General features: G+C 31.7%; 2 protein-coding genes across 10 annotated transcripts in view; one reads left to right on the top strand and one right to left on the bottom strand.

Moving 5' to 3' along the window:
• Positions 1-18,047, top strand: part of Graf (GTPase regulator associated with FAK) — a 48,696-nt gene that overhangs the window by 4,167 nt on the left and 26,482 nt on the right. For both annotated transcript variants that reach the window (XM_064358828.1, XM_064358829.1), the window contains exon 2: positions 8,635-8,792. In XM_064358828.1, the coding sequence (XP_064214898.1) occupies positions 8,635-8,792 (158 nt within the window). The remainder of the gene's footprint in view (positions 1-8,634; positions 8,793-18,047) is intronic.
• LOC135265217 (uncharacterized) lies at positions 12,165-17,700 on the bottom strand. 8 transcript variants are annotated; one of them, XR_010335382.1, is made up of 10 exons: positions 15,915-17,700; positions 15,653-15,865; positions 14,441-15,595; positions 13,607-14,393; positions 13,242-13,442; positions 13,120-13,188; positions 13,003-13,064; positions 12,827-12,943; positions 12,691-12,749; positions 12,165-12,642 (listed from the first exon to the last, which is right to left on the bottom strand). XR_010335382.1 is itself a non-coding variant. In XM_008200668.3 (7 exons), the coding sequence occupies exons 2-7, from the start codon at positions 13,824-13,826 to the stop codon at positions 12,570-12,572; spliced, it is 957 nt and encodes a 318-aa protein (XP_008198890.1). In that variant the 5' UTR covers positions 13,827-14,393; positions 14,441-14,878; the 3' UTR covers positions 12,165-12,569. The 8 variants fall into 8 exon arrangements, 1 of the variants encoding a protein (XP_008198890.1); XR_010335383.1 differs by having other exon boundaries at positions 12,165-12,647; positions 13,242-14,393; XR_010335378.1 differs by having other exon boundaries at positions 13,242-14,393.

The following is an 18,047-nucleotide window of genomic DNA, read 5'->3' as shown; positions in this document are numbered from 1 at the left end:
TTTCGATTTAGTCACCTTCTTTGTGTATGAACTTTTACTGCGCGTTTGGGTGGTTATGTTCAAACGAGGCGTGAAATTCGTCGTCGAAAGAAAGTTGCAAGAATTTTTTTCTTTGCGACAAAATTAGAAACCGAAGGTCCTTTCAGTAACAAACCAAAACACGTCCGTTCCACAATTAGTCAACGACAATGTGTCTATAACCGATATGGAATGAGTAGCACACCAGTCGCATCTCAATCGTTATTCAAGTCGAACAATGAAGTTTCATAGTCCAACCGGATTAATCTCTGTATAATTTACAGAAGCAGGCATGCTTTCAGATTGCGTCACGTACGAGCTTTTCTTCGTGTCAGATTGTCGGGTAATTAGAGACCTTGAGTTTGGAGGAATTTTAAATAAATGCGAAAAATTAAAGATCGCTTCTGTGATGTGAAACTCTATAAAACCACTTCGAGTAATGTGAGACTGGAGTGGCAATCAAGTGTGTGATATTGAAACCCTCGTCGGTCTCCCCTTGTGGCGTAATGACTGAAGGAATTCATCATCACCAAGGGGAATTTAAATTAAAAGAGTTGGTTCTTCCCGCAACTGAAAGCGGTACTAATTTCGAGATAATCAAGTGTTAAATTAGCAAGATATGTGTTTTGTCATTAAAATCGCGAGTAAAAGTTGTCTAGTTTCAGGTATATTCGTATAAGAAACTTTCACTCGGTTTTGTTTAGTGGTGTAGTAAAAGTCCACGTATTCATCCAATTGTCGTTAATTTATTTAACTCTCGTAAGAGGATTATCTCTTTAATTCTAGACAGAAACGCTACATTGTTACGGTGTGATAGATGATAAAAGAGACGTTTTGTTTGTAACACATGCAGGAATTTCAATGATATATTGCGGCGTTGTTTCACGTAAATGCTCGTATGATAATGAAATAAAAGCCTTTGATGTTATCGTAATGGTATAATATTGTTCTTGAAGATCCATCATCAATTCGCAATGCGTTCTTGCATAATTGCACCTTTTTAAACAAGTGCTTAATGTTTATATGACTCACTCATTAGCTATGTTAAATTTTGTTTGTTTTAATTAATCAAAATTCAACGCGTGTTGAAACTGCGCGATATAGATATTTTTATAGACGAGAAAGTTGAGAGTTGGTCGAACTTTTCATTCTTTTTATGTTTACAATGTCATCATACGTCATGATAACTAATATTTTATGGCACCCAATGATTGATGCCGTTTTAAAAATAAAAGTGCATGTAAAGTGCACATAACAGATAAATGTTCCCTCAAACATCGTAAAGTTTTATGAGTCTGTGATGTGACAACGAAATGATGATAAAATCGGTCCGTAAATTTTAAATCGAAGAAGATAAGGCAAGATTCCGAAACTACGAAACTGCGTTCTTTTCCAATGAATCAGAAGTATTTAACACCGGCCCTAAAACTGTTAATTGTTGATATTTCTTGCGAGAATTTCGATCTAGCTTGTAATAAAATATTTTCACAAGAGCAGATGTGTGATGTGTGTTATGGCCTTTCGGAAGTTTAATACGAGTTTTATTACAGTAGTTGTAGGGAAGAATTCAATAAATTCCCAAATAGAAATTAAAAAGGGGATAACGAAAGACTTTTTTTGGAATACAAAGATTAGAAATTCCAAGGATTGATAAGTGGAGTGATTAGATTAAATCATATACTGGGTGGGGCAACCTTATCGCGCACCCAAGAAAATCGCGACTTCTAATGAAAAAAAAATCCTGAAATTCTACACACCAGCCTGTATGTTGATGAAGACTATTTTCGATTTTTATTACATTTTTTTGTTAATAAATAAAGTCGTAGCAGGTGTGTGAGTTCTTGGACACTAATTGTTAATTTAACTACAAAGTTTTTAGATTAAATGAATCCTTACCTGATAGCCCATCGAACGCTGCTATCAGAATTATAAATTTTTACTTGTTGGTTAAATAATCAGTCTTTTTTATTTAGACATAAACCAGACGCGTGATTTATTAGAAGATGGTATAATTTGCCAACGAAGGGATCACTCACCAAATAAAAATAATTTTTAAGGTTAAAATGTAAAAGTGCGTTTAATTCAAAATCTGATTAGTATTTTCTTTCGCTAATTTCGTAAATAATTATCCGAAGTGAATACGCGTATTTTAGTATAAAATTCAGAATTTAACTTTTTGGTCGAAAATTACTTTTCAACTTACTACTGTATCTGTAAGTGAAAAATTACCAAAAAATCGCTAATTATGAACACGATTTGTATGACAGATGTTTAGAATTTCCTAAAATTTCAACTTTATGGAACTAGTTTTTTAATAAAAAATTCTAAAAAACAACTTAAAAGTAGCATAAAGAGGTCAACATAAGATCTTGTCAGGGCGGTGTGTTCTTAATTACACAGAGAGCACCTGGGCCTCGAGGGCCATCAGATTTGTTTCCAGTCTACATTTCGTGAATTGCTCAACTTTTAACTAAACATATAAAAAAATCTGCCAAGGGGTTTCAAGACATAATTTTTTATGCTACTGAGGACCACCACATTGATTTTTTAATTTCTTTCAAATACTAATGGTAATTTTGAAAATGACAGCAATTTTATTAAGATTTTTTTTCTAAATCATTCCTGTGTGTTGTACAAATTCGCCTGTACACGCCTATGCTAGACATTTTGATTTCACCTCTCGTAATATTTCACCGACTTAGGATTTTGAGCTTTCGGAACAAATTTAAATCCCGCATAAAGTGTGTATTTAAATGTGGGTTTATCCCCGTCTCGTTCAACTTTCATGAATGGAAATCCTCCTAGTGTGTGATATGATTCATAAAATTTCTTAAAAAATTGCAATAGAAAGTGTTGCTTTTGGAGGTTAGCGTCTCGACAATCGTGAAAACGTGAGAAATCGACACTTGGTGAACTATTCAATCCGATTTTCATCAAAATCCGAATTACACAACGCCATTAAAGTATTACATAAGTCTCTAATGATGGATGTTTTTAAAAGTGTGATCTTCGTGGCTACGACCGAAACCCGCATATGCTTACATTGTTTTCATGGCAAAGAACCGTTGCATATGTAATGGTTACTCTTCCATTACTACGCTTTGTTCACAACATAATGATCCTCTTGAATCGCTTGAAATTGGACGTTGTAAAATTCCCATTCATAAAGAAATAGAGCAGACTTAAAAGTCGTTGATAAGGGGACTCGTGCATTATTAAAGAGCTAAACGGGGTTAAATACCACTCTAATCTTTCATGTAAGCAAATCCCGTCTGGTCAAGGCTTATCACGTTCCGTTTCAAAACGCGAATTTACACATTCCTGGGCCGAATTTACGACCGCATGGTCTATTTGTTTTGACAATAAACGACACATAAAATTGACGAATGACTATAGAAACTTGTAGTTCGAGGAGAAAATGGTATTTTACTCGTTTCCTCTGTATTTTCTCCCTGTCAGAGGCAATTTCCAGCCATGTCACCGCTTGACCGCCTGATAATCGCGCTGCAATGCCATTGTTGCGTCGACATACCGGCAAGCCCCATTTCCGGCCCAGCTCTATTCCCTTTTTACCTGCAGGATTCAAATTTATAAATTTAACATTTAAAATCATTTATTACAACGTTGACAAGGGCGTTCGGGTTCAAGGAGAATTCAATCATAGGTTTGATTTAATACGATATTCTTGCAGTATCTAAATTTAGATCGAGGAAGGGGGTCATATCGGCCAGATTAAATGGACTGAGACGTTGTGACAGCAGTTTATTCGGAAAAAACCGTAATTATTTCGCGATCAAAAATCAATTAGATGCGTCTTGCGTCAAAACAATGATAAGCTAAAATGTGTTATTGTTGTTGCAATTAAATGCTGTGGAATATTATCGATTGGAACGGTGGGTGTTTGCGTGGGTTTTGCACAAAATTGGGGATTTGCTACAGTATCGAAACTTCAAAATTCGGTCTCTTGTTTGTGTAATAATAAAAAAGTCGTACACGCTAATTAAAAGACAAACATATCGCTTGATTCGAGCCGGAAATATAAGCTTACCACCAGGGATTTTGTTTTCATTTAATAATGGAATAGCTATTTATAACGGCGATAAAAATAGTTTTCAATTAGCTAAGACGTAATCAAATGGTTGAGTTTTATTGTTATGATCGGTATTTTCATCCAGTTTTACTGATACTAATATGAGCAACTAAATGTGACACAATTAACATTGGGTAAATAATTTAAATTAGTTTCGAAAGAAATTTTTACGCACGCTTGGTATGCATTTATAAACACAGCTACGTTTGCTCCACTTATTACTTTTTCATTACCGACAAATGTAAATGCAGAGTAATTATTTCATTTTGTTATCATGGCCTCTATTTCAGTTCATATCTAGTTCCACAACTTTCAATAATAGTAAATCAACTGTCTTCGTCGCAAGAAATTTATAATCGATTAACTTATTTTCGCATTTTATCACAACCTCGACCTGAAAGTGTCTCAAAACGGAATTGTGGAGAATTCAAGACACACTTCCTTATTAAGGAATTGACGTCACTTTACCACGCACTAAAAGTCGTTTTACTAAACAAAACTTACGGGTAGACGGTTAAATTGACTTAAATACACTCAGTGTCTTAATTGAGTTATTACAGGCTTAATTTCACTGATGTAAAGTAGACGTAGGTAGTTTAATATTTTGTAAAAATGACCGACAGGATGTTCGATTTTACTTGAGGTTTCCTCTGATCAAAGAGCAGGACAGACTGCAGTTTTGTGTTTGTTAAGCAGATTTCAAAGTCTAGAAAATTGCTAGGTAATTAAATAGTTGGATAAAATTCCGATTACGACACGAAAAATAATTATGGCTTGGGGAAATTCGGTAATAATATGGTACCTTCTTATCCATCATTGTTTTTTAATTGGCAATTAACTATCTGCAGATGATGGATAAAATCGGTCCATAGTCGGCGCCAGCGGTTGCCGAATATTATCTGTCGTCAAAATCGGCTTTAATTAAACAATTAATTAACAGCGTGAGAAAGAGACAGGTGTTGGGGAGAAAGTGCTATTGTGTGCAGGATTTGTGTAATTTCAACGAAAAAAATACGTTTTTGTTAATTATCGCATGATTGCCTCGTCTTGTAATTAACAATTTCTTTCCTGTCAATGTCGATTAATGATGGTTGTACTGGTTTGTGGTTTATATCCGTATAAACTAAACTAAAAATCTAATTAACGTGTTTATGGCTGTATTACGTTGCAATGTCAACTCAATCACGGTCGTTACAAGGTCGTGTGATAAGTGCAAAGCGACAGTAATGTCGTTTTTTCGAATCCAATCCGAACTCTGGTGATTTCGAACTGTTGTGCATTCGTATCGCCATAGATACAACTAATGGATTCGACCTTATTTCAAGATTGATCAATACCCAGTCAATAATGCAATCAATTAGCAAACAAGAGTGTATCATCTGGTTGATGTTCCAGACCTTTGCAGTATCGCCAATTGACATTTCGTTTCCCCTTTCATCCCCGTTTTTAGATCAAATTCCCGCCAACACGTCCCTGAGGCTTCCCTTAACAAATTCAATTATTTCTCAGTCTATTCCGTTCCAGTTTTTTCGTCCCTTTATGGGGGATGTAGTCTCTCTCGAAACGCAATTGCATAAAATAAGACTCTCGTTTCAAGGTAATCGTATGAGTCACCTGCTTGGAGAGAACACGTTCACCTGTGTTCTTGTTCTCGTGGAATTTCAGATGCAGGTGATACGCACCTGGAGTATACCGATACCAACGTGTGTGTAATATTGATGCGTTCGGAAAAATCGAAAAGAAAAATCTTAACCTGTTTGCAATTTATATCCAAGATATAACTACTTCCTGGGAGTGTGTTCCGGTTCGAAGGCGTGGTGCAAGATAAGAACCGGTATCGACTTGCTCGTTTTTGGATGATGCACAGTTTTTTTGAATCTCGATGCAAGAGGAAAGGCAACATTGGCTTATTATTTTACTCAATTGCAAAACTGGGAGAAAGTTAAATGTCCATAATTTTCACAAATAGTTCGTTTCAAAATGGCTAAAATGTTTTAATTAACCGCCAATTACACAAAAATTGCAAAAACATGTGAGGCAAATTGTTCTCATGCAGCCGTCGCCAATTAATGACAATTTTTTCGTTTCTTAATTAGAAGCGGTGGTTTTTTAATTTGTATTTCGAAATTTCTCTACTAATCATGGACACTGAATATTAACCAAGATGTATCCTACAAAAAAATTCGAATGTGATTGAGCTTGCTTTGTTCAATCTGGCTTATTTTTTCAATCGTCTTTACTTTATAGAGTTACAGCCAGAATTGGCAGAAGTTTTTTTTAAAATCACATAGTTTATTAAATCGATCGAAAACATTACGTGAATGGGTTCAAAATTTACATTTTTCTGCTTATTTAAAAAAAATGCTTTAATTTATGAAAAATTTCAGTTTTTGTAAATTTAGCTTACCTGTTTTTTAAGGTCTTAGGTCTAACTGCACGGCTTAAAATAATAAATAATAAATAAAAATAATAATAAGCTCAGCTCAAGCCTGGCACATGAACTGCACCGTAAATAAGTGCAACTTAAAATTGTAAAAAGCTTGGTTTAAACTAAACTTTACCTTGAGTATCGCTTAAATAGGGCTTAACGCAAAAAAACAATTTAAAGGCACTGTTTGTAAACGGATCGATGAAAAATTGCCTTATTCTTAACTTGTATGATGAAAAAATTTGTTCGATTGCTGCAAAAACATTTTCAGCTCAGAATTCAAAACACTCCTGAAGATGAGATAAATAGACAGAAAATGGTCAAATTCGAGTCAAATAGTTATTGATTTTTGAAATAATAATTATCGCGCTAAATTATTAAACTTTTTTTTAATTGTTTTAAATTTTTTTATTGAATAACATTGTTGAACACAAAAGCAAGATTTATCAATTACCTAAAAAAACGTCTATGGCAGCACTGAACTGATTTTTTTAAATTTCAGTTCTTTCGACTGAATATTTAATTCCACAGACTTTTTCATCAATTTGAATTTATTCAACATTAGCTCGAATTCTTTTTTCTCCTTCTCGAATTCTAAATAGTTGCTTTTTTAAAGTTGTAACTTCAGAAAAACACTTTCAAACTGGTGTGAACTCTTAGGCGTCTTCTATATCACACTCTTTTTCCAAATAATTTTGGATTAGCAGACTGACTGAAATTTGCTCGTTTATACTCGTAGTTTGTCCAATTCCAATTTTGAATTTTGAAATTGTTGTAGGTAATGTAGATGGTAGCGGAAGATGAAAATTTTCAGAATTGTCAGAAATCCAAAGTTCTTATTTTTATTGAAATATGGGTTGGTGTGGTAGAATAATGTTTTTTCTTTCTGGTGAGAAGAATTATTACGTTTGCATCTTACTTTTTGTTGGTACATTATCATATCTAAACAGGAAAGCTTACATATTTGGCTCTATTTCTGGCTTCAGTCATCTCTGTAGCAAAACTTTTTTAATAAAATTAACTCAAAGTATTGAATTATTTTACTCTTGATAGCAAAACATAAAGAATATCTAACGATAACTCGTTCAAGAAACCGGGGGTTAATTAACTACTAGATACAATGTCAGGGTGCAGCTCGACTTATTTAAACTGTACTTATATCTATAAGCCTAGTTTTGTTAAGCGTTATTCATAAGCCGAACCGGCTAAGAGTTTAAGAGAATTTTGTCGATAAAAAAAGTTTTAATGAAAAAAAAATTTTCGGCATTTTCTTTGACCAAATTTAATATTTCCAACGTGGAGGGATAAATTTCCTCGACGATTTATAACGAAAAAAATTATTCAATTTGTGCAGAAATGTGCTCTAAAATGAGTTACGTTCGAGGTTACCTAAGTTGTTTCGTTCAATCTGGATTAGAAAATGTATAAATTTGAAAGAATTTATAATTGAGCTTTCCAGTTTTCCTTTCTCAAAGAAATGTTTAATTATTGAAAAAATTGCAAAAGCACGCTTCTAGTCTTTTTCTTTTACTTTTCCAGACTCGTATTTTGAGAATCTTAATTGAGTGCCATAAATTAAAGTATCATTTTCCGTACTATTTGCTCACTTCGACGACGACGACCATGTATAATGAATCGTGTCCTTTGTTTCAAACATTTTCCATTTTCCAGCAGCTCTTTCTGCATTTGACAGCCGCGTTTCGTCGTTTTAAAAATAACTCAGTGCTTTCAACGTAAATGGGTAAATAATGTGTGCAAAAAGCTGTAAAAGTTCCCCGTTGTTTTAAGGATGCGGCGAGCATTATCTCCGACTTTTTACCAAATTTGTGGCAAAATCAATAGGAGCCATGCAAGAGTTAATCCGATTTTAAGCATGTTCCAGGACACGGTAAACGTTTCATTGTATAACGAAACAAATCGCGTTAGCACCACTTTCGTCAAAGGACACAGATTTATCCTGGCAAGCTTTGCAGGCTGCACTCACCCCCTCTGAAATATCGATCCGGTTCGGGGGTTGTTGACCCCCGCTGTTGCAGTCCCTGCAATTTTCGCAGGGAGTGGTGGTATCTCAGATCTCACCCCTTTTTATTTGTTACAGAGTTGGGCAGCGCTCAGAGGTCCTTTGCGGAATGCCTCCAGGCGTTCACTTTTGAGTGCATCGGAGGCGCCCAAACCGACGACGAGCAGGTCATTTGCAAGTCGCTGAAGGAGTTTGGGCATTTGATCAATTCGATTGAAGACGAGCGCGATCGCATGGTAAGTAAGGGTTCGGACGCCTTCGAGTTAATGAAGAAAAGTAAAAACTGGCATGACCAGTGGTGGATGATGGGTATGCAGTGAACCGGAGCTTCGAGCATTCCATCACGCATACCATTTTACCTTGACTCTATCCATCATCGCGAAGAATCGCTCGAAAATGCGGCGATTTCAACGACAGCCAGCGTGGAAAAAGTGCATCTAGAGTACTTGACGTGTACCGTTAATGATATACACGAAGGAACAGTGACGTAGGTTATAGTCGAATTGTGGGTCACAATGTTTCGGTCGTTCACATTTTCACTGAAATTTCTTGTAACGAATGACGATTGATTACGTATCCTGTCAAGACGAGACGGTTTTTGGTAATTCTAACACAACAAAGAGCAATAAGTAGACCATGTATTACATTCACGTTACCGTTAGCTCTTGTTTTAACTAGAACTGTGTTAACGTTGTTTGGCCCACACATCATATTTTTACGTAAAAATTGCATTCAAGGTAACGGATTAGAATATTGGAAAGTCGTATTTACCGTTACGAAAAATCGAGGGTGGGTGATTCACATTTGATTAATTTTGTCTTTTTCCATTAATTTACACCTAATCAAACCGTTTTGTTGGAATTAATCGCTTCCTGTTGCATTATTGCACATGATTTTTTCAAAATCGACCAACGGTAACGGTGAGACCTTGGCGATTTTCGATAGATTGTACTGGATTTATAATTGAAAGTCGTTGCGCTGTAATTTGATTTTCCTTGTTATATCTGATCGGGGAAAATTCGATTTGGGGCGAGGAAAATTTGCTTTCTTTTGAATTTTTGATGATTCGAACGTAACGAACTCGCACGAGTTCGATTGGAAAATACGTTTGGTTTTAAACGAACTGTTTTCAGAATTAATTATTTGTGAGAAAATATTATTTATCTATATGTGTTAATCGTTTCAGAGAAACTATCTCTATATTAGATAAGATGAACAAGATGCCGAGTCAGTGTCTAATTGCTGATTTACCAACAAAACAGAAAATAAATATTTATAGGTGGATAAGCACACAAAAACATAAATATTTAGAGCAGAACTTATCATAAATGAAATTTGGTGTTTTTCCTTTTACGAATTAAAGAACTGATCTTTTGGACTTCACACCTTGTAATTGCGATAAACAAATAGCATTGAAAAATGTTGAAACAGAACGACTGCATGACGCTGCTTTCAAAGGGAAAAAAGACACATGTTTATTCGATACCGCATCGTTTCCGCCCAGGGGCGTCTGGAGGAAGCTCAACTTGCAATCAACATCTCATATTTAGAATATTTGTGTCGTTTTTCACCAAAAATACTAGCAACAATACCCATTGTTTCATAATCTTTACTTTTATTCAATAAATTGATTTCACAATTTAATTTTTGTGGGAGCGCGCTTACGTATCTACAATAATAATGGGTAGTAATAAAGCGATCAGTAATACATTTTATTTTGATCAGTAAAAAATAATAAATGATCAGTATTTAATTCATTATTATTATTATATTATAAAAGCATAGTCATATTGTAAACGACTGGGCAAATTGTTAATGAATGAATAAATATCGGTTTTTTATAATGCAACTGAAAATTTTAGGCGTATTTGAAAAATACCTGGGTTTTTTTTACATACGACTGAAACGTACCTAAATTATTTAGGCGTATTATAATGCGCAAGTCAGTACTATTGAAATTTATGCTTTGAACATTAAATTTATATTATAAATTATCGGTTTAAAAGGCTGGAAGACACACAAAGCAAAACTATCATTAATAAAGGGTTGTATTATTGAGAAATAAAAAAAATTCCGGTGATAACGATAAAGTATAGAAAAAAAATAACCTCAAACCAAAATACTACAGGGTGAATTGATAGTTGTGAAAATAGGTATTTCAGAGGGTGATAGCCTGATACCAGTGATAGTAGAACTCAAAATAAGTGAAAATAACAACTTGCCTTATCACAATGTTTACAGTTCTTGAGATATAAAAGGATTTCTGTCGACAAATACATTGAAATTTGAGGTGCAATTTTATTATTTTTTTATTAAACTACCTAATTACAACAGAAGGTGGAATTTTATAAAATGTTTGATAATTTTTTCTATTCTTTTACAAAACTATTAAAGGTCATCAGTCATTTTCTAAGTGGGCCCCATTAAAAACTATTTTACATTAAGACGAAAACTGGTTAGGTATTTTATAATAGGCCTAAAATTTTCAGTCGCATTATAAAAACCCGACATTTATCCATTCATTTACAATTTGCCCAGTCGTTTACAATATGACTAGGCTTTTTATAATACGCCTAATTTTACGACATATGTACACTATCTAGTTTCAGTTTGCACAGTTTAAATAATAAACGATTAGTAGCTAGCTTGCAGGCTGAGGCCTAAGAGGAAACATACCCCTCGAACGATTAAAGTCGAAAACATAAAACTCGAAATGTGGAATTCTACACTCTCTAATTTTGAAATGCATTTATTATTTTTACTGTGCATTTATTATTTTTACTGTTCATTTATTATTTTACTGTGCATTTATTATTTTTACTGATCAAAAGTACTAGTCGTTTAAATAAAATACTGTGCGTTTAATTTGTACCGAATAATAATTAACGAAATTATTCGTTGAAAATTTTTGAGTCATCCATTATGCTAGCAGCTAATAATTTTTCTGCTTAAAATAGGATATGTAGTAGATAATAACTGCTCAAACCTCATAAGTAGGATATAAGCGCCGATGTCGTCACAAATTCGGTTTAAATTCTCACGTTAGATGGCGCCACGGTACGGTCTGCAAGCTTTTCGCTAGATGGCGCTGCCGTCAGTCAGCGCCGCCGCCGCCTTCAATCAAAGATGGCGCTGCTGGCCTCCATTTTAATTTTTTTTTTATTTTTTAAACTTCCCGCCAATATCAGATGATGATGATGATGATGATGATGATGATGGCCGACCGACGCAACACACCACACACCCCCGCGCGTTTGCGAATTTTGGGGTTGTGAAATTTTTGGTTTTTGGGGTTGTGAAATTTTGAATATATGATTTTTGAAATGTGCAATTTTGAATACATGAAGTATACAAAACATGCTGTATTGAGTTAAGCAAAATATCAGAAAATCACGCTTGTCACTAATAACTAATAAAGGAAAGTCATTATTTTATCGATAAGGAAATCGAGCAAAACATGCTGTATTGAGTTAAGCAAAATATCAGAAAATCACGCTTGTCACTAATAACTAATAAAGGAAAGTCATTATTTTATCGATAAGGAAATCGAGGTTAAAATCCTGATTAGGATTATTATTTTTTTTGTTTTCAGAAAAAAAAAACAATAATATGTAACACATTATGTATTTATAAAATAATATTTTACATTAATATGAGTATTTTAAAAATAATATATTAAAACAAAACAACATACAATATATCATATATTTACATACGGTACAAACGAGGTAGGTAGGTATAGGTAGGGTAGGTATAGGTAGGTTTTTTTATTTTTTTTATTTTTTTTTATTTTTTTTTATTTTTTTTTTTTGTCAAGCCGAAGGTTTTTTTGCGGGGGGTTGAGAGAGGTGATCTGGTCTGTGTCTAGGATTTTCCCCTAACAACCCCCCAATAACCTTCGGCTTGACTTTTTGTTTTTAGACTGGCTAATAATAATAAAGTTAAAAAAAGATTATGACGACGTCTAACAACAGTGGTGTGGATTTTTGGACTTCTGGAGATCGTCCTCTGTCCTAAAGCCTGAATCCTGTTGATGATGTGAAGCGCAGTGGTCCTCCCCTATTGGCGATGATTCCATCTGTTGAACTGAACTTAAAAAGAAAAAAAACTAAACATATAAAATGAAAAACTTACTTATCCTAAAAAAATCAGCGGTCTTTTTGTTGTTGTCCTTCTCACATCTATCGGTTGATCTGAGAATGAAAAGAAAAAATTATATTTGGAATTATTAAATAAATATACTTATTTTATATGTAAAATGGAAACTTACTTTTCCTGAAAAAAATTAGAGGTTTCCTTTGCTGGTGTCATAAGTCCTAATGGTAGGCTTGTAGATGATGATGATGATGATGTTAATGATACGCAATTCATCAGTCCGTCAGTAGATCTAGAAGAAAAAATAAAATCAAAAGTTTCTTATTGTACACATACAAGATAAAAACTTACGTATCCTGAAAAGAAGTTGATTTATTTTTTTCAAAGTGGCTTTTTAATCTTCGGAACATAGCCTAAAACAATTGCTATTATTATTATTTATAAATGGATATTTAAAATTGATTATACATCTTTGTCTTCTACAGTAGCGTTTTCTTTCAAATTTATATATATTTTTGGATTTGAATTACTCGATTTCTAAAATAAAATATTAAGTAACAAATTAATAAAACGAATAAAGTTTTCCTTACCTGTATAGCAAGCAGTTTTTCTGATATATTTTCTTTTAATCGTAGTTCATATTTTAGAGCCCGTTCTACCGTTTTTGCTTTTTGAAATGATAAATCTTTACTGGATAATACCATTTCAACTAATTGTATTTTTAACCCTCCGTTGATTTCGATTGGAAAATATGCGATTTTACATATATTTATATCAAATTCACTAATTATCTGCAGAGCATTTATTATGATATTATCCCAAGGTCGCTTTACGTATATAAAATTAAATAAGATATTTAGATTCGACGTCTCCATTTCGAAATATGTGATAATATTTGAATTGTTTATGTTATAGTATTTTGTGAGATCAGTGATCTCTTCTTTACGTGGATTACCTTCTATATAAATATCCACGTCTGTATACGCTGTTGTGTAGCCTTTTATGAATGCTGCGTATCCTCCACTCAAAAAAGATTTCCGTCCATTTGAATTTAAATTTGCTAACGTCTTCCATACTTTTTGGAGAATTATTTTTTCTTTAAGGTCGTATACACTGCTTAAGAATTCTTCAAGTTCTAGTGTAGTTAATCGAAATTCAATATTTGGTAACGACATTATAACGACATTATATATATATATATTTTTTTTAAGACAGTTTTTCGACTACACTACGTTTGACTAGACACTACTCGAAATACCATGTACATGAACGTCTTTATATAAAGTTGGGTTGAACAACAGGATGAGACATGAAAACCACAATTTCCGTTGATAAATAAATTTTAATTAGGGGCAAGATAGTAATTGATAAGATAAAAATTACAAATCACAGTAACAAAGACTAATCACAATAACAAAGTTATAGACAAGACAGTAATTGATAAGATAAAAAACCACAAACCACAATAAATATCACACGTGTAACCCTATGACTAACAGAAATAGAATGTTTCTAACCACAATTTCCGTTGATAAATAAATTTTAATTAGGAGCAAGATAGTAATTGATAAGATAAAAAACCACAAATCACAATAATATTACACGTGTAACCTTGTGACTAACAAGAAGGGAATGTTCATTAATAATTTATTATTTCATTATTACATGTTGTTATAATTGTATTTTACTAATTGTATATTTTTATTTAATTCTTGTAGAATAAGGTACCTATAAGCCTAAAACTAAAAAAATATACATAAATATTGAAATTATTTTTCGTAATACTTACAGACATGTTTAATATACTTCTCTACAATGCCCATGCTTGTCAGCTTGGTAACCTGGAAGACATTTGTTTTTATTGTGGGGTAAAGGTTCTATTTTAACATCATCTATTTCAGTATTCTCATAAGAATCAATTTTTTCGTTGGTTTGTTTTTTATTTGTATTTTTCATTTTTTTGCTGTTAGTTATAGTTTTTGGTATGGTCGTTCTTTTTTTATCTAATGTATTATATTCTTTTTCCAATTTTTTAATTCGATTCGTTAGTTCATTAGTATTATTCATTAACATTTTCCATTTGATATCAATTTTATTATTCATATGAGTGTCAAGTATAGTTGTAATTTTATTGTTCATTCTTTTATCTAGCACATTGGTAATTGAATTAATAATATTGTTAATATTTTTAAGTTTACTATCTAAGATTCCTATTTTACTGTTCATCTCTTTATCATATTGTTTAAACTTCTCAAATACTTTATGTAAATCAAATAAAATTTGTTCCATTTTATTAAAATGATTTTCAATTATTTCCTTATTGATTATTAAGTTGGTTTTCTCTTTTTTAAATAGATTATCTATTATATTTATTTTTTTAGTTATATCGAAAATATGTTTTTCTATATTGTTTATTGATTTATTTAATTTATCATCAATTTCAATAGGTATTATATTATTAATTATGTTCTCAAACTTATCATTTAGGATTTTACGAGTATATTGTTCCATTTTATTAAAATGATTTTCAATTATTTCCTTATTGATTGTTAAGTTGGTTTTCTCTTTTTCAAAGAGATTATTTATTTTGTTTATTTTTTTAGTTAAATCGAAAATATGTTTTTCTATTTTGTTTATTGATTTATTTAATTTATCATCAATTTCAGTGGGTATTATATTATTAATTATGTTCTCAAATTTATCATTTAGGATATTACGAGTATATCCTGATGATATTGAGTTACGTCCGAACAAGTCGATAACCATTATAAAACTGATTAAAACAAGATAAATTTTAATGTTATATATAAGTTTGGAAGGAATAATAATAAAAATACAAAATAAGGATTAGATATTTTATTTTTTGTAATTAATATACACGCTTGATTTTGAAAGTTATAAAATTTATAAAAAAACATTATCCAATTGATATACAACACCAATGCTGAAAATCAAAAAATGAATATAATTTTAATATTAAATACTAAAAATATTGTTTTACCTGAAATACATATTAATAAAGAAGAAATTAAAATGGAAGTGTCAGTTTTGTTAGTCCTTAGGAATGTAAAGAATAAACTTAGACCGTAGTGAAGTATCGATACTGCTAATCCCATTAAAGCTCCATAATACCCAGCCATTGTAATATATGTTTTTTTGGAAAAACACATTATCATTATTATTAAAAATCCTATTGCATTAAAAGCGTAAGTAACTGAAAAAATCAGAATTGAAATCTAAAAATTAAATTTATTATCACTTACAAAAAAACGATAAAAGAAGTGAAAAGTCATCGCCTTTTTTAATTACTCGTACGTCCCAAGAAATATCTTTATTAATTTCCTCCTCTTCATTATTTTGGTTTTTTTTGTTCTTTTCATTCTTTTCGTTTTTTTTGTTCTTTTCTTTAACGTTGAAACCTGTATTTAATTTTGTCATCGTGTTTTGTGTTAAAAACCCCAAGATGTTCTGATACATGGAAACAGTTGTTTTTTTTTTATATAATATTTCTTATCTGCAGTTGGTTCTAAATTTATACTCGAAAGATAATGACTCATACTTATTGAATTTTCATTTAAAATTACTATAATTAAATTAAATTAAACTAAACTAAATTAAACTAAATTAAACTAAATTGAACGAATCTAATCTAAATTAAGATTATGGAAACATGGTAATTGCTTCTGATATTGCATTATAACTTCCGACTCGATCTTGAATAATTATATAGTAGGCTTTTGTATGAATTGGAAAATTTTCTGAACTTTCAATTTCGATTGTGGCATCCATTTCGGAAGAGAAAGCATTTTCGTGTACATTAGTCGTACAGTCAATTATAAATAAAGGTGAATTTTTATATTCATTATAATTTAAAAATGGTTGATGGCGATTTTTTTGATAATAGGTTTTATAAAACTCAGTATAAGCATCATAAGCTTCTTCATAATAATTTTTTGTAAAATCAAGTCTCCACTTATCGTAAGGAATATATCTGCTGTTAATTTTTAATCTTATATTTTGTAAGTTAATATGATCAAAATGAGTGCTATTTTTTCGTGAATTAAAATCTCGTTCAGTTTGAAAAAATACAATAATCCAATTAGGACGTTCAACACGTTGAATGGTTTGAATTTTCCATGAAGTTGTTTTAGCGTCTGGTAAATCCTTAGACTGTATTTCCCATTTTTGAAAAGCTAATGGAATTGCACGATTTTTTTTTATTGAATCAAGTAACTGAAGTTGAATTTTAGCAGCAGGATAAACATGTAAAGCTACTAAATTCATATCTGTTATAGTAATTCGAGCTTTTCTTACTCCTGTACTCACATAACAATTATCATCTGTTCTAGATCTTACTAAACTTATTTTATGAGTGCCACACATAATACGTTCATAAGTAAATGGTAAATTTAACATTTGAGATAATTTTAATTTAAGAGAAAACTTTTTAGTTCTCGGATCAAATGTATAAAGTTGATCATTTAAATTTTTTGTCCATCCTAGAGACTGATATTCCTCAAATTCATTTTTCATAAAACAAAGATATGTTTTAACTGTTGAAACCAAACCAACTTGGTCTACACTATCTATTTCAGTATTATTAAGGTAATATGAAATAGAATCAAATAAAAATGGACCGATATTATTGGTTAAAGTAACTTGACCAAATGCTTCTTCAGTTGTGTTTGCAGGAAGTGGATCCCATTCTAAGGTACAATTGATTTTAATATATGATTTTTTCCATAATATCCATACGTTTTCTTGATTAATAATAAAATTTATGCGATCATTATTTCTAAATAGTTGATTTTGAGGATTATATGTGTGTTCTTCTGTCCTTTCAATACTTTCGTCTTGTGTAGGTTTTCGAAAGATTTGGAGTACGTTTGATATTAACGACATTGTAACCTAATGATTTTAAAATCTTGATACTTTTTGAGGTTAATTTTGTTTTCGATTTTAAGGTTAGTTTTTTTGTAGATTTTAAGTTTTTTGAAGAACCACTTGTTATAGCTAATGAACGGCTAGATGGTTCATTTGGTACTGATAAGAAACGGTGGAACTCTCATCTTTATAGATTAATCTCATATTCAATATTATTTTCTTTCAATTTTTAATGCTAATTGAATATTGATTGTTTGCCCGTTAAAATCAATTAATTCACTGTTTTGATCAACAAGTTTTAGGGTAATATTTTCTATGACTTGTTGTCTATCTATAGGTAAATAAATATGATTTTGGGGACTTATTACAATTTGTTCAGCTGGACTTACAGTAATTGGACTTTGATATAAACTATGATATAAATTTCCGTTTAAATATGAGCCTTCTATTATATTACAGTCTACCCTTATTGAATTTGCCTTGATAATATTTACAGGTAAATCGCTTTCATG

This window comes from Tribolium castaneum, chromosome 9 (genome assembly GCF_031307605.1).
Source record: "Tribolium castaneum strain GA2 chromosome 9, icTriCast1.1, whole genome shotgun sequence".
In the NCBI taxonomy this organism is placed as follows: domain Eukaryota; kingdom Metazoa; phylum Arthropoda; class Insecta; order Coleoptera; family Tenebrionidae; genus Tribolium; species Tribolium castaneum.
This window is presented reverse-complemented; position numbering and strand designations above follow the sequence as displayed.

Coding starts and splice junctions, on each gene's coding strand:
- LOC135265217 (XM_008200668.3), bottom strand. CDS start 13,826: ATGTCGTTACCAAATATTGAATTTCGATTAACTACACTAGAACTTGAA. Junction 12,944..13,002: donor TCAACTTCTTTTCAGGATAC/GTAAGTTTTTAT, acceptor TTTTTCTTCTAG/ATCTACTGACGGACTGATGA. Junction 12,635..12,690: donor CGCTGATTTTTTTAGGATAA/GTAAGTTTTTCA, acceptor TCAGTTCAACAG/ATGGAATCATCGCCAATAGG.